The sequence below is a fragment of the Sarcophilus harrisii genome, chromosome 1 (assembly GCF_902635505.1).
Source record: "Sarcophilus harrisii chromosome 1, mSarHar1.11, whole genome shotgun sequence".
NCBI lineage: Eukaryota > Metazoa > Chordata > Mammalia > Dasyuromorphia > Dasyuridae > Sarcophilus > Sarcophilus harrisii.
In genome coordinates this window covers 493580704-493598279 of record NC_045426.1, presented here as the reverse complement: position 1 = coordinate 493598279, position 17576 = coordinate 493580704, and the positions used below count along the sequence as shown (strand labels likewise).

Genomic DNA, 17576 nt, shown 5'->3' with positions numbered 1-17576 from the left:
ATCAAATTTCTAAAAAAGAAATCTTATTTTTTCTTTGAACAGGACTTTTATAATTTACAAAGCATTTTCTCCTTTCCTAATTACATTGGAGTCTTGAAATAAGTAAGTTATCAATACCACTTTGTAGCTAAGGAAATATATGGAAGCCCAAGAAGAAATTAATTTATTTGCAGCTGGAATTAGAAAGCAATTTTTCTACTTCTAGTCCACTGAATTATGATATCTGAGATACTGTATGTACTTTAATGTGTTTATGATGTACTGTGGTTTCAAGAGAGCATTATTAACAATAAAATTTCATCACATTTTAAATTAGTTATTTTAAAATACATATATCTTCTCAATACATATGTTCTTTTCTAAATAATTTATCAGAAGGATAGATGAGAAGTACATTTAATTTATGGTTTGAATTTGTAGTTGCAGGAAGTGGTCAAGGCAGAGGTTGAGTCTGAGGACGAGAATGTGGCAAGGGAAGAGCAAGTTCACTTAAATAACATTTCCTTAAAACATAGATAAGTATTTGAATGTTGGGATTTTTTAAAATAAATTTTACTTATGAAATTTTAAATAAATATAAATATGAGTTATCTATATAACACTTCAGTTTTTAATGCCTTTGGTATTTTCATATATGCAACAGTAAATCAATAAAAGATAAAACTTGACTATTGTTGCTTTGAGGGCTGCCTACGCACCACACCCATTTCCTGCGATTCTTTCTATGGGAACTTATCTCATATTTTTCTACAGAGATTTATTTTATTTTTTTGCATTCCAGGGTTTGATTTATTTAACCTTATCCTTAAGTTCTAAATATTCTTTGCTTCCTGCTTCTCTTAACATTTAAGTTTTTTTCTCTGAAAAATATTAATGTTCCAATAATGTAAACAATTGAGTCCCATCTTAAAATGTATTGATACTGCATTGTAAAACCTTATACTTGCTTTGATTTTTTTTTTGTCAGGTTTAACTCTTATTTTTAAAGACAAAGTTGCCAGCAATTTAAAATGTTCTTTTATCACATTAAAATGAATGATTGGTGACACTTTCATATTAAATCAAAATAACTTTGGGAATTATTATTTTCAGGTCATTCATTTTAGATTAAATTCTCAGAATGTCTATTGAAAGTATTTATTGAATGCCTACTGTGTTTTTTAATAAATCCATTAAGTTTGAATGTTATTCTGGGGATGAAATTATCTTAGCAGTAATTTTCAATTACACTCCTTCAGAAATGTTTTTCTCATTAATGGTGCATTGAGCAAAGCCATAGTGGAAACCATTCTGAATTAATGAGATGAATTACCTCTCTAGTTATTTTGAATTCAATAAATATCAACTTATATCTTTCTCTACTTTCTTTATGAGAATAAGTCTTTAAAAGTCTCACCTAATTTTCAGACTTTAAAAAGTCATTTGATCATATATTTTTTGAAGTAGTTTCTTTAACAGCTCTTAATTTTTGTAAAGAAATGGAATAAACTATATTAACAGTGATTCCAAAATTTTGATTAGGAACACTGACCGTAGTGAGTGCCCATTAGCAAATTATTAAGCAATACAAATACAATGGAGAATTTTTTGCACAGAGTATTCGTATTAATCTCTAATTTATAGAAAGATGACAAAATTCTTGAAAATTCTTCTCTGAAGTTATAAACTAATTGCCAAGCTTCAATTATGTTTCCATTAGTAGTTTCATAATTTGTTGAAAAAAATCTTATAGTTTAGAAAAATGACCTGATCCTTTTCTTGCAAACTAGATTGTAATGCTTCAACTAAGACAGAAAAAAAACCCACTCAGGGTCCCATGAATTCAGAAGGCAGCAACCTGGTCTTAGAATCAGGTAGAAGAAATCCAAAATGTGGCTTATCTCTGTAACTAATAACGAATGTATCTACATGCTCTGTGAAGCACAAAATGGGCTCAGTTTGGCCCAAAATTTTCTTGGTTAGAGCTGATAAGTACTCCAGGTGTACTCAAACCTTTTTTTTTTTTTAAACAAAGCTTTTTGTACTCTTATAAAACAAATTTTTTTATTAAAGCCTTTTATTTTCAAAACATACGGATGGATAATTTTTTAACATTGACCCTTGCATAGCATTGTGTTCCAAATGTTATCCTTACCCTTACCCTCTCCCCTAGATGTCAAACAATCCAATATATGTTATATATGTTAAAATATATGTTAAATCCAATATATGTAAACATATTTATGCAATCATCTTGTTGCATAAGAAAAATCAGATAAAAAAGGAACGATAATGAGTAAGAAAACAAAATGCAACCAAACAACAACAAAGAGTGAGAATGTTATGTTGTGAATAAAACAAATATTAAATAATGTGTTAGTCAAGTCCTATATGTGTTATTTATCTATATACATACAGAAAGATTACAAACATATCTGAGATACATACATATAAACATAGATGTATGTATAGATATTTTTTGGTTATTTCTTCACATATAGTTCAATATGTATATATTTAGATATCAATAACTTTGGTAACTAAAAACTCCACTAAGACTTTTAGGACATTCTGTATGTCTACCAAGCACTACGCTGGTGCTATAGTATGGTGTGAAGGTGACTATGGATTCTCAAAAGCCTTGTTAGCAGACTGCAAGCTCTGGCAGGGTCTCCTATATCAGAAAGTCCAAAAAAGTATGGTCTTAGGACCAGCCTAAAAGCCCAGTAAATACTGAAAAGCTTATTACCAGTAGGGTGGCTGCTGGTGATGATTCTTTGGCCACAGCAACACATGAAATAAAAATATAAAATGGCTTTTAGGTACCCTTTCTGCTTCTTTAGTAGTAGTAAGAAAGGGTATTAGGAATTATGTTTTCAATATTCTGTAAACTTTAATTTAGCCACTCATCTAAATGTGAGATCTTGTCCATTGATCAACAAGAGGACAATGCTGGAGGAAATGAATCATATCAATCTAGATACTCTCACTATAAACTAAACTGGAAGACAAAAGGAAGTTGTAACCAAGTGCAAGGATGACTTAAAATTTCTCAGGAAGGCAAGATATGGTACTGAATAATGAATTACTTAATGTTGAGTCACCAAGGTTTCCAACTATTAAAAAATAAGGCAATTATAATCTTAAACTACCATTTAGTTGATACTTTTTTTTAGTTGTGAGAGCAGTAATTCTTATAAAGGTTATTAAATTTGATTTTAAAACATTTCCTATATAGCTTCCATTACATAATCTTCACAGCAATTTTCACATTCAAAAAGTTGAAAAGATAGCTGGAAGTAGGTCTCCTGAGGCACAAGATTGGGGATGGAGATAAATTACACAGTTGACTAATTCACAGCTTTATAATTGTACATCGAAAAAGGATAAACTTATCTTCCACAGACACTCCAACGAACACCTAACAACAAGATATTTGCTTAAAAGCAAAAACTTCAGTAAAAAAGACAAATGTAGTAACATTCTGCATAGGGTAGAAACATATCAGCATTTGTAGAGAAAAGATTCCTACTGAGTTTGTCTGTAAAATATGAAAAGCTTTAAAAGATCCAGTATCTTTAGCAAGACCTCACACTGCTTTGAAGGTGGTGGTGGTTGTTATTGTTGTTTTTAACTTCGCTTCAGATCTGAGAGTTGGATGATGTTGTCAGAAAAAAACCCCAACCCTTTTCAGCCTGCCAGAGAAGTGGTCATCCAGCCTATCCGAAGAAGCAGCCTCTTGTATGTGAGGATATCTGACTTCTCGGATGTCCTTCCTCGGAAGGAACCAAAAGCTGCCTTTCTGCAACTTCTACTGAGCGTTTCTCATACTGCCTTTGGGACCCCCACATCCTTCAATACCTTTTCAATATGATATCCTTTTAAGTTTTTGAAGATAGGAATTACTTTCCACATAAACCTTCTCTTTTCTAGGCTACATATTCCTAATTCCATCAACCAAATCCTTATATAACATAACTTCTGGGCTTTTAAACTTCTTCTTTTACCTGCTTCAGACATTCTCCTTATTAATGTCCTTCCAATATACACCCCATAGTGAACACAAAACAAGGTGCACTGCAGCAAGCCTATTACCTCCCATTGTGACTCTTTAAACACTTAGAATCACATTTGCTTTGGTACTTGCTAACTGTTGTCATTGTGGCGGTTACAGCCCACAAAAAGCCCCAGATATTTTTCAGATGAATTGTTGTCTCACTATGAAGTGCTCATCTTACAGTGTCCTATTGCCAATTATTTCTTGTGAAACCTCAGCATTGAGTTACTTCTACTATCTTCCTTCTCCACTCCTCATCCTGGGCAAACAAAACTGGAGGAAGTCTCACAACTATGGTGACAACTGGGCCCTCACTGCAGGAAGATAATCCTTCTATTTCCCCCAATTAATTCCCTATGTCATTCCCTCTTTAAATTTCCCACACCTTCTTCTTACCCCAATTAGCAGAGGGATTAACTTTATTGAGATAATTGAAGGTATCTGATGTGAACTCCCTTTTTTTCTTAGGCAATAAATATTTATTACCATTCAACAAACATTTTCTACCATTCTCTTCACCTCAAAACTCCTTGATAGCTTCCATTCGCTCATTCTTTTCCTCCAATTTCTGACAAAAAGAGTGTCTTCTCCAAGGCAGGGTCAACCCCTGTGTGTGTATGTGTGTGTATTATGGCATCCCTTTTCTATCTTTTCCTACAGCTTGTAACTGCAATCATCCCCCACCTTAAATCTTCAACCTTTCCCTCCCTTTAGTTTTTCAACATGTCCAGGTTTTCACCCTTAAAAACATTCCTTCTACGCTTCTCAATTCATCATCCTATTTCTCTTTTTCTCACAAACTCTTAGGAAAAACTACCCACAGTGTTCCCATTTCCTCTGTGCATCTGGTTTCCAAAGGTGTCCCTCAGCTGAATCTACTCTCCCCAAAGTTACCAAGTCTCTTCATTGCCAAATATGATCATCTTTTCATTATTCTCAACCCATTTAACTACATTAGATACCTTGGATACCTTCTCCCAGACACTTTCTCCTCGGTTTTCATGAAACTTCTCCCTCCTGGTTCTCTTCCTTAGATTTACATATCTAGCCTGAGTACTGTCCTGAGCTTACTTTGAGTCCCTTAGTTCAGTGCCTATAGAATACCTCAAATTAGGTATCTCAAACTAAGTATGTTCAAAACAGAACCCATTATTTTTATCCTAAACCCTCCAATTTTTAAAAATTTCCTATTTGTGTCAAAGACACTATTTTTCTAGTCCTCTAAGTTTGTAACTTGGATTAGATAGCTCAAATTCAATATGTTCAAGACAGCACCCATTATTTTTATTCCTAAACCCTCCCATTTTCAAAAATTTCCTATTAATGTCAAAGGCACTATTTTTTTAGTTCTCCAAGTTTGTACCCTCCACAATGTCCTTGAATCCTCATTACCAAATTTTGCCACTTCTATCTCTGTTCTCTCTTATACCAGATCCCTTTGTTTATATTATTACCACCTTAGTTCTGGACTTCATTACTTCTCATTTAGCTTTTCACAATAACCTCCTAATTAATCTTCCTGCCTCCAGCGCTTTCTCAATTCACCCTACTGCCAAAGTGATTTTCCTTAAGTACAAGACTGCCCCTACCACTCTGCTTACTAAGTTCCAGTGACTTATTTATTACTCTCTATTTAAATTTTAGTCTTTTGCAACCTGGTTTCAACATCTTTCCAAATATGCCCTTCAAAAAACTACTCCGACATGGAATATGTGATGGTCTCTCCTTTCAGTTTTTAGATGATAGATGTTAATGCTATCTTTTAACCATCCCATAGAAGCTGCTAAAAGTTAGAATAGAGGAGCCCTCTTAGACTATCAGAGATCTCTCATTATTTATTGTTCATCCTTCATTTTTGAATAGGACCAATGACATCAGGACAGCGATGTTTTGACTTGCAATTGAGGCAGAGCTGTGCAAAGTGATTAATCTCATTTTTTCCAGTCAACACAGTCCAATGGGAAGACAAAGATCAGGAGGACCCTTTCTGGTCAGAACAGCAACAATTGCTATTTATACTCACTGAGCATCAAAACCCAAATAATGTGAGGTTTGGGCTGGGACATGTTATAGATAAGTAGTTTCTTTTGAATCACAATGGATTTTATAACAAAGTCTGGTTTTCCAGAGTTGTATCAAGAAATCATAAATGAAAACTACATGAGAAAGAGTTAATTGTCCCAATTTTTTATGAAAAAAAAAAAAGGTTGAAAAAAATTTAATCCCCAAACCCCAAGGTACCACAGATCAAAATTTATATTCCTCTGGACAGAGCACCCACATGTAAGGGTATGACTCCCCATACAAACAGAGGAAGAAGCAGAGGAGGAGAAGAAAATGGAGAAGGGGGAGGAAGAGGAGGAGAAAAAATAAGGAAGAAATATGAAAGAAGTGATAGACTAAAGTGCAAGAATTAGGTATGCATTTTCAAATGCGATTAATGTGTTGATCTGTTTTTTTTTTTATTAAAAAAAATTGTTTTAATCACTTTAAATCCATCTCCTGACCTTCTCATGAAAACCTGGCTAGGTTATGAAGGGCTCTGAATGCCAAACAGAGTTTTGAACTCGATGCTGGAGATAACAGGCAATTACTCGAGTTTATGGCAATAGTCCAAAGCACAAGATGATGAGAATCCACACCAGTGTTGATGTCAGAAGAGCAAAATCGACAGGCTTTGACAATACAGATGGTCGATTTTTGTTCTTTTTCTTCTTCCTCCTCCCCCTCCTTCATTTTCTCCTCCTCTTCCTCTTTTCCCTCTGTCCATGTGGGGAATTATACCTTTACATATGGGTGTTTGGGGATTTGGGAATTAAAATTTTTTTCTATTATTTTTTTCATGAAAAACTGGTACAATGAACTTTTTCTCATATAGTTTTCACTTATGATTTCTTGAGATATAACTGGAAGACCAGGATTTGTTAGGGAAGTGCTAAGAGACAGTGAGGAGGCAGAATGACTCTTAGGATGCAAGCTTGAGAGACTGGAGGATGGTGTTGTCCTCTATAATAATAAGGAAGGTAGGGGGTGGGAAAGTTCTAAGGGGGGGATATTAGTGATAAAGATAAATGTCTAAAATACCTTTGCAAATGGGCGAAAAAGGAGGCAAGAAGAAGAAATATTTAAATGAGGAGCAAATTATTTTGGGAATAAGAAAACTACAAAGAAGAATATTTTGGATTTTTATACCAATTTGCCACCAAATTAAGTCTTTATACATCACAGTTCTCACTGAAACACTTTATTTTTCTTTTGTTCTTGTCGGATAATTAGGAAACTCACATAGTAATGGTTTAAAATGGAAGAATTTATTTTAATAGATATTTATTTGTACATACACTATTTAAAAATAATCATGTAAATAAAAATAATAATCATTATAAAACTGAAATCAGCCCTAATTTAATAACTCTCATAGGGTAAAATAACAAGTATAGAAGTCAGTCTAATACTGTTGCAATCTGTTTTTAAAGCTAGGACACAAAAGATTCAATGTGCTGCATTTCATTTCTTCTTAATTCATTTTCACATTTATTATTAGACATAAGTACCCTTAGGAATGTGCCAACATGTAACATATTTCAAATAGCATTGAAAATATCTTAGTAGTTATTAAAATGTTATGAAACAAGTCATTTAAATTGGGTAACCTAAAAAAAAAAATACTAACCTAAATTAAAACCCTGAGGAATTAAAATCTGTTTACACAATGGTTTTGGTTAAGTGCAATTTAATGAACGTAGAGTGCTACTTTATTTAAGGTCATTCTTGGTAAGGCATATTAAAAATAAGATCTACATAAATGAATCTAATATACTGTACTTCATTTCCTGCTACAAAGTAGTTTTTTCCTCAAAAAGTAGTTTTTGCACATAATTCTGGACCTCTTCATCCTCTTGCTGGCATATTTGCTTTATATACAGTAGTTAAAATTTGTGCACTAAGCTGAGCTGCCTTTGTCAGAACTTGCCACTGTGCTAAAATGGTGATCCAGACAAGATACACCTGAAGAAGAACTACATGCTAGAGAGTTCATGTCCATGCTCAACTATGGCTTGTACAAACTGCTTGAAGACTCGATCCATGTAAGTGGATTGTCTTGGCCATATTCCCTCCAGAAAGCCAATATGGCCTCCGTACGATGTAAGGACCAGAGCAACATTTGGATTTTGTTTAGCTGTTTCTATTGGAATAGCTAAAAAGAAAGAGGAAGAGAAAAAAAATTATCAACTTTTCCTAACTGGTCACATATACCTTGAAAAATCTGTACCTTTATCATTTTTATTCAATACAATTATATATTACCATTAAAATATACTCTTAAAATAAGTAACCTACTTAATACAATGCTTTAAAATTCATAAAGTGCTTTTCTTGGTACAATTTTAAGAGATGGGCAGTATAAGTATTATTATCTGCATATAACATGAAGAAATTTAGGGAGTTCAGTGACTTGCCAATGATCACACAGCCAATAACAGCTTGAAATGGGTTCCAAATCCAGACTTCTGATTCCCAAATTATATCACTTCTAATTAGAGCTCAAACTGAAAAAGAAGTTGGGTAGAGTTGTCTAGGTGCTAAACAAGTGAGGAGAGGGTGACCTCAAAACAATTTGATATAGCAATTTTCTAAGGGACTTAGCTACCAGCCAGAAATAAAAAGGGCTCAGAGCTTCACCTGCAGGAGTTACAGAAAACAGTGAATTTTGCAGTGACCTACATATAATGTGAGAGCTAAGTATTTCTGCCTTGATTAAGAGACTGCTATCTATCCTAAAATTGAGGAATGGTCTGCCATCTAAAAGAAAGGGGAAAAGAACTCAAGAAACGCCTCTTAATTCTCCAGTTTATCAGATAGGAGAATGAAGTGTTCTTCAAACAAAATTTTTTAAAAAGGATTTCAATGTGAAAACAAAGAAGGCACAAGGTTGTCATGGGGAATCCTGACCTGTATAAGATGGAAGAATAGGACTTAGATGAAAAAAAGGAAGAGTAAAGCAATCTCCCAATTAAAAAAAAAAAAGTGTTTAAGTTCAATCAGCTTGATTGTTTCCTGGCAAAATTCTACAACTTCTTTTCCTTTTTTGACTATCACTAGATCTGGAGATCAGGATAGAGTTTACCCAGATCCCAACAAAATATTTATCAAAGTCTCACACTATTTTTCTCCATAAAAGATTAGAGATATGATTTGGAACTAGTTTAATGGACAGAACCAAAGAGTGCTCATCAGTGGTTTGATGTCAGTTTAAGGAATGCCTAAGGAGTTCATTTGGTCCTGTGTTGTTTAATTTTTTTTTTTTTTTTTTTTTTTTTGCTGAGGCAATTGGGGTTAAGTAACTTGCCCAGGGTCACACAGCTAGAAAGTGTTAAGTGTCTAAGGCTGGATTTGAACTCAGGTCCACCTGACTTCAGGGTTGGTACTCTATTCACTGAGCCAGCTAGCTGCCCCTGTTTAATATTTTAATACATCATTTGGACTAAGGTATATATGAGTTAGCTATTGAATTTACAGGTGATCTAAAGCTAGAAGAAAAAGTTAATAAACTAGATTAAAAAATATCTTGCAGGATATAATGTTGAACCAATCTAATAGGATAAAATTTATTAGAAATAGAGAAACAAGCCAAGATGGTAGAGTAGCTGAAATAAGTAGAGCAAGCTTTCTTCCTAAATAAAACAAAATAAAAAACTCCCACAGATTTAGAAAATGTTCCAAACCAAATCTTGATTGGGACCTCAAGAAAAAAAAAATCACAAGTGAGTCGCTTTTCCCACTGAGGTCAGCATAGAGAGGGAGACATAGAAATCTGTTTACAAGGTAGGAGTGATAGGGAACACCAAGTCCCCAGATCCATATCAGGTACCTCATGTGAGATGCAGGAACAGGTACCAACTGGCAGCTTTGTCAAATGAGGAAGGGACCTTGGTGTAGTGGTGGAATAGAATAACCCTATTCCCATGGGCCCTAACCTATGGAATAAAGACAAAGTGAGCCCAAAAGCAACCACTAATTGTATGGCTTGATCCTCAGGAGCATAGCAGGGTCTTATTTCTAGTTTCTAGTCCAGTTTGAAGCCTGTAAAATAATGAGAATAGGAATCCCAAACTAACAGGAAACTTATCTGAACCAGCAGAGCATCTAGCTGACTAATTGGAGCTGATTTGGCATTTCTTTTTTCTTTTTAGGGTATAATGTATAATCATCTTAAACATTTCCATATTAGTCATGTTGTGAAAGAAAAAAATCAGAACAAAAGGGAAAAATGACAAAGAAAAACAAACAAACAAAAAGATGAAAATGGTATGCTTCAATCTACATTCAGTCCATGGTTCTTACTCTGGATGCATATGGCATTTTCAATCCCAAATCTATTAGAATTGTCTTGGATCACTGTATTACTGAGAAGAGCTAAGTCTGTCATAGTTCATCATCACATAATCTTTCTGTTACTCTATACAAGGTTCTCCTGATTCTGCTCATTTTATTCAGCATGTAAGTTACTCAGTTTATAGAAGTTTTTCCAGGCTTTTCTGAAATCAGTCTAGTCATCATTTCTTACAGAACAATAATATTACATTACATTCAAAAATCAAAACTTATTCAGCCATATACTAATCAATTTCGAATTCCTTGCTACCACAAAACTAGTTGCCACATTTTTGCATATATGGATCTTTTCCCCTTTTTGGAATACAGATCCAGTAGTGACACTGCTATGACCTAGCATTTCTAATGAAAAGTCCAGAGCTATTTAGAAACTGAAGTGTTAACATAGAAATTAAAAAAGTAAACAAGCAAATATTTATAAGGAACTAAATAAAAATAAATTGATTTATATTCCAATATGGGGAGATGATACCTATATATACCTCATCATTGTCAAGAGTCACAGAGGTAAACAAATTAGAAGGCCAGAGGGTAGTTCTGTTATGTTATAATTTTAAAAAAACATAATAGAAAGGGAGGGGAAGAGGAATATACTGGGAGTTTGGAAGGGAAAGAAAAGTTAGGGAAAATTCTCACATAATTGGAATGCACAAATATAAATCTATACAAACAAGGAAGAAAGGAATAGGTGACTCTTGAATATCATTCTCAACTGAACTGCTCAAAGGAGGGAAGAATACAGAGTTGAATATATTTCAAAAGTGAAATAGGAAAAATATAAAGGGCTGAAACTCTTAAAAGGTGTGCTCGAATCAGACAACCAAGCAAATAAGGCTAATTACCTATTGGCCAATAATTCTATTAGCATATGCTTGGAAAAATGGCTCTTCTCACTATTCCGTGCTGGCTTGATCTTTTGGTGTATACAGATAATCATAGGAGCAATTAGAGGGTGGAGTGAGATGAGTCAGACTCACTTGGTTGCAGGACAGAGAGGAGAAAAGTGTGGAGATTCTGAACTCTAGATCCTTGGCAAAAGTCCTGGCAGTTTTGTCCATCTCCTTCATTCCTCCCCTTAAAGACCAAGGACTTTTGCTTATCCTGACTCTGGCTGACCATGAGCCCTCCAGGGAACTAGCCCGGACTTTACAGAAAAGGAGTGAAGAGAGAAGGGGAAATGAGAGGGAGGGTAGATTAAGGGAAGGATTAGTTCTAGGCTAAATAAATTCTGAGGGTATTCAAAAATATTTATAGCTTTTTGGGGCAGCAAAAATTGGAATCCCATCAACTGAAGGGCTGAATAAGTTATGGTATAATAATGTGGTAGAAAACTGCTGTGCTATAAAAATTGATGAAGAGGATGGTTTTAGAGAAATCTGGGGAGACTGGTATGAACTAATACAGAATGAAACAATTTCTACATTACAATATTGTAAAGATAAACTTTAAAAGAATTAGGAACTCTCAGGGACATAACGAGCAATCACGGACTAATCATGATTGTCAACTCTTCCTTTTGGAGAGCATTAATGTAGTATGTGGAATACTGTACCAAGAGCACTAAATATGGAGGCATCCCTGGCACTGGCTGGTTATATGACCACGAACTAGTCATTTACATCCCTCAGGACCTAATAGGACTTAGAAGCAAATGTAGAAATTATGTCATATTTTACAATAAACTGAGGACAAAACTCTAGCAAAGTGATACCCCCTGCTCCCCTCACCAAGTTAGTAAGTTAGCTCAGCTCAGATTTGAATTCAGGAACTTAAATTCTAAACAGATTTTTTTTAACCTATTCTATTATTCTTGACACTATGACAACATTATGGTTGCATCAGATATAAAATGGACATAATTAAGCTTAATTTGTTCTAGGATTCTCACAGTGTGGTTGTGAGCAAAAGGCTCTGAAACTCTTCAAATTTTATATAAATGTAACCTATTAGTAACTCAACTGCTGGCTTCTACTAATTTAAAGTCAATTATTCTTAGCATAAATCATATAGTCAAGGATATACATACATACTTACATACATATATATGTATTAGCTGGTTACTATAAGTTTGATTAGCCCAGCAAAGATTATATTCTTGAGACTAAATAGTTGCTGTAATTAATAAAAATTAATTACACACACACACACACATATATAAAATCTTACTATTTTTAAAAAATCTGACTTCATTTAAAGTTCAAACTAATTAAATGCATATATATATATGCATATATATATATGTAGAATGACAAATTTTCCCATTGAAAGAACTAAAATTTCTTGAAATCAACAGTGTAATTCCAAATAATAATATGGAAAAACATATCTGGACAAGGGGGAAAGGAGACTTTAAGAAAGATGAGCAATGTATCAACTTTTCCTTTTTTTAAAAATTAACTTTTTTTTTCACTTGGCAAAAATAGCCTTATCTTCCTGCCCCCTTCCTTCTCCCCAAATTGGGCAAGAAATACAAAACTAACATGTAGTCAAGCAAAAAAAAATTCACATTGGCCACGTAATATGTACACATGCATATTACATATATGTGTGTGTCATTCATGTTCACACATAAACGTCTCATTCTCCCCTCTGAATCTTTTATCTTGACTCAGTACATAAGTAATGTGCTTTATCATTACTCCTTTAGAATTGTAGTTGGTCATTACACTGATTAGTTTCTAATCCTTTCAAAGTTGTTTACCTTAATAATATTATATAAAAAAGAAAAAAACTTTGGCAGAATTACTTCTTATGCTGTTTCTCATGGGAAAAAAAAAAAACAACTGGAATATTTCCTTCTAATCTTATTTTTAGAGTTTAAGTGCATAACCTTCTAACATTTAAAAGGTATTTAATGTTATCCTTCTTGGGATTCCTTTCTTAAAGTTAAAAACCTTACAGAAAGTGCCAGTGTACTGTACAAGTACAATATAGTTAGCTCAAAGAACAGTGGTGGGGTTTTTTTTTTCAAGGAAGAAATGCAATAAAAATGCAAATAGACAAAACATCAAAGACCATAATTTTCCCTTGACCACTTATGCGGAACACAAGAAAAGCTTAACAAAATGATGATAACTAAAATAAAAATTTAATAACCAACACTGATATGCTTTATTGGGTCTATCTGTTCCTATTTATCATAATGTTCCTACTTATTTTTTTTAAACTAAGAATATTTTGAAATAGTTCATTTTTATCTAGATATATTTTAAAAGAAATTAAACTCACCATGACGGGGAGAGAATACATCATCCACAGAATTTAGACAAAGCACAGGAATTCCTACTGACTTCAACCTACGATTTGGACTGGCATCAGTGTAATAATCATCAATGGAACGGTATCCAAACATAACTGAAGTGAATCGTTTATCAAACTCTCTGATGGATTTTGCCTGAAGAAACAGAAATCAAATAAATGACACCTAATTTTTAAAATCAAAACATTAAATAAAATTGACATAAGATTTTTCATACCTTCATGACATGATCCATGTCAATTTGTTTCACAAACATATGTCGATGCCTAAAAACAAATAATGGCAAAAGAAAAATAAAGACCATTCCCACCTTGTATCTCAACTAGAACACTATATAAACTGGCTGAGCAAGAAAATGTTATTATTTTAAACCTACAGAATATATCAAAGAATTACCGAAGATGAAAACAGAATTCAAGTTTTTGCCTACGTTTCACTTACTGATATAATTATGAACTAAGAACATTTATATTATGAATCTGAAAATTGAAATAATTTAAAGAGCTAAGAATATATAATGGGCTTAAGCAGATTGCAGAATGTTACCAATGTATGTGCATGAATTGATAGAAAAGAAAAGAACAGAAGTCAGGAATAATACTACCCACACTGTTAAAAGACCAGATTCACATGAATATGATGATAGCCTCACGGGAGAATAAATACTAAAATAAATACATTCATTTTTCCAATGAATACATTTATTTTTCAATAAACTTTCAAATTACTTCTGGCTAGCTGTGTTATATGCTGGCTATCTAATTAATCATTATTACTAACTACAACAAAACAAAAGCTTTTATCCTGCTTTTCAAAGGTTCACTGAAATAAGAAGCTTATTCTAATAACAATGCTCAAATTTTTAGGTGTTATAGTTTTCAATGAGTACTTCACTTAATAATGATAATTGGCTTTATTTTGTGATTGAAGCTAAAAGTCTCTGAGTCTTGTTTTCTCTATCTGCAAAATAAAGAAATTTGGACATAATGATTTCTAAGATTCTTCTAGTTCTAACATGGTGTGATTTTAAAGAACAAAATTTTTATGATCCTTTAGAAAACAGATTGTGCTCTTTTGGCTTAAAATATAAATCAAAATTAAACTTAATAGGAAACATATATATATATATATATATATATGTATTTTGAAAGAAAAAAGCATAAGATGACAAAAAAAAAAAACAACCAGTTTTTGAGTAGTATAAAAAAATGACCAATTTTTTTTTTTACCAGTAAATGTCTCAAAGTTAGTACTATGTTTGAGTGGCTTCGATATTCTAGAGTCTAAATTGCTATTTAAGTGCTCAAGGAGGAAAATTATCAAACCTGTATAAATACCTAACACCTAACTTACTAGCAGAAAGTGACTTTAAGACACTTATGCTGAAAATTAGAACAAGATTCTTACAACATCATAACACAATGTTTTTTTTCCTTTTTAAAAAGGTGTGAAGAGATGACTCACTTGTTAACAGAAGACTGGAGACAGGTGGTCAAATAGTAATTAAAAAGCAGCCAGTTAAGTGGTTTCTCCAATGACTCTGCACAAGCAAACGTATTCCAGCCAACAGAAAATGTAGCAGCTGCCATCAAAGGAGTTTTGGTGCCAATTTTACCCAGATAATTTAAAAGAAGCATACTAAAATCAAAGAACAAATGGCACACATATTATAAATAACTCACTTAAATGAAATTAAATTTTAGCACAAAGAACAATTTCTTGACCCTATAGGACTGAAGATGTTACAGCAGTTCTAGGAAAATCTTTAGGGGTTGAGAAATCTAAAAGTAAATTTTGAAATTTTCCATCTTGGAAAAGCAGAATCACCACTTAGAAAATATTTTATTTCCTTACGTCCATATAATCACAATCTTGATCAGAGCAAATGGAATAATACAATCATTGCATTAAGGAGGTAGTGTCACATAGTGTGTAGTGAATCTTTGTAAACTTACGTATATCTTACATGTACTATCAGAATGATCTGTTCAATATTGAGTATGCCAATATTATACTCAATAAATATATTTTTGATATTATTTATTACTTGATATTATTTATTACTTGATATTATTATTTATTTGATATCAATTATTTATCAAAGACATTGATCTGGGGAAATTAGGGTGATGATGACAAAGCTAAATGACTCATTTAAATACATATGCTTATCTTGCAAAATTTGAAGCAAAGATTTGATTTGGAAAAAAGATGCTAGAAAAAGGCTACCTACATTCATAATCTAATTATGGAATTCATCTATAAATTCACTCACTAAAAGTACTGCAGATGCATTATGACAAACACATTTTATTTCTCTGGAGCATTTCTTTTCTCTTAAAAAAATTTTTTTTTAATTTTAAAGTCTATTACTGTCACTTCTCAGTGAGTTCCTTCCCTCCTTTGTGAGAAATGAGATGGATATTATAAAGCACTTAGCACAGTGTCTGTATGTAGTAGGTGCTATGTAAATGCTTATTCCTTTTCCTTCCCCCTAATAACAAAGAAGCATAGTTTAAAGAAAAAAATCAACATACTGCCACATCCAAAAACCTAACCCTTGGTTTACACTCCTGGTTAATTGCTTCTCTTTTAAGAAGAGGGAGACATGCTTCACAATTGTTTCCCACAAATCACTGAATTGATTAGAATCTTGATTTCTTTCAGTGTTGTTTCCCCTGCATACATACTTCTTCTGGAATACATGAATAAAGAATCTGTCCCTATTAATGTAAATATTTATATGGGTATAAGATTCTTTGTTACATCCAGTAATTAATAGGGGATATATGTGTGTGTGTGTGTGTGTGTGTGTGGAGAGAGAGAGAGAGAGAGAGAAATTACTAAGGTTGTATTTCAAGCATAAGCTCTATTACACTGATGCTGATTTTGTGGCTTCAGAGTATAAGAATGGAATGTAGACAGTATTTGAGTCTCATTTTCACTGTGCAAAATTAGTGAGGGAAAACAATGCATCACATTCCACGTTGTTGGGCATCCTTCCATGAAGTCAAAAAATAGGTACATTTCTCTTAGCCAGAACAGAAAAGATGCAATGGCCAGTAGAACCAAGATGAAAGGTCAGGCTCCCTCCTAACCTATGACCTATGCTGAATGAAATCTCCCGAGGAATTGGTTGAGTAAAGAATGGGGATTACATCTGCTACAACATAGACCAAGATTTATTAAGAGGCACAGCCCTAAGGAATTGGGTCTGTTAACAGGATGGAACATCAAGATATAATTTTCTTGGGGAGAGTGGCTGGTATGGCAGAGGGAGTAGGGAATAATGGCTGCCACTAAGATTGACTTATCTAGGAAAAGGGCTTGTGACACACATGGGAATACAAGAACGAAATGCCCAGAGTAGATAATGCCTTTCTTAGGAAACACCAACACTATGCATTTACATCAGTTCCTCATCACTCTCAGACATTCAATTCCCAAAATGCAACATATAATCACACTGATGCAAAAAAAACAAAGGAACTGGCATATGATCTTCAACAAAAAGGCAGAAAATATTAAATTCTAAATCTTGCTTCACATTATATTTTGCTTTCCATTATTTCATTTCCTAAATAGTCCAGATCCTGAATCAGAAGGAATGGGTAGACAGTAGATATCATTTTATCTTCCCACCTTTCTTTCAACACAAATGACTTAATCATAGGACAAATACAGGGAATTTTCTCATTTTTTCAGTTTTAACCTGAATATTTAATTTTTTAATTTAAAGTTTTTTAATTTTCAAAACATATGCATAGATAATTTTTCAACATGAACCCTTACAAAACCTTGAGTTCCAATTTTTCTCTCCCTTCTCCCCATCCCGTCCCCTAAATGGCAAGTAATCCAATATATTTTAAAAAATGGAAAAAATAT

The 17576-nt window shown here is 33.2% G+C and overlaps 1 protein-coding gene across 1 annotated transcript in view; it reads right to left on the bottom strand.

The window, feature by feature from the left end:
* Positions 1-7373: 7373 nt before the first annotated feature.
* Positions 7374-17576, bottom strand: part of ABHD3 (abhydrolase domain containing 3) — a 35335-nt gene continuing 25132 nt past the window's right edge. Inside the window, exons 6-9 of the mRNA XM_031946543.1 lie at positions 15156-15329; positions 13909-13957; positions 13661-13826; positions 7374-8234 (exon numbers count right to left, since the gene is read on the bottom strand). Coding sequence (XP_031802403.1) covers positions 8056-8234; positions 13661-13826; positions 13909-13957; positions 15156-15329 — 568 coding nt within the window. The 3' untranslated portion in view covers positions 7374-8055. The remainder of the gene's footprint in view (positions 8235-13660; positions 13827-13908; positions 13958-15155; positions 15330-17576) is intronic.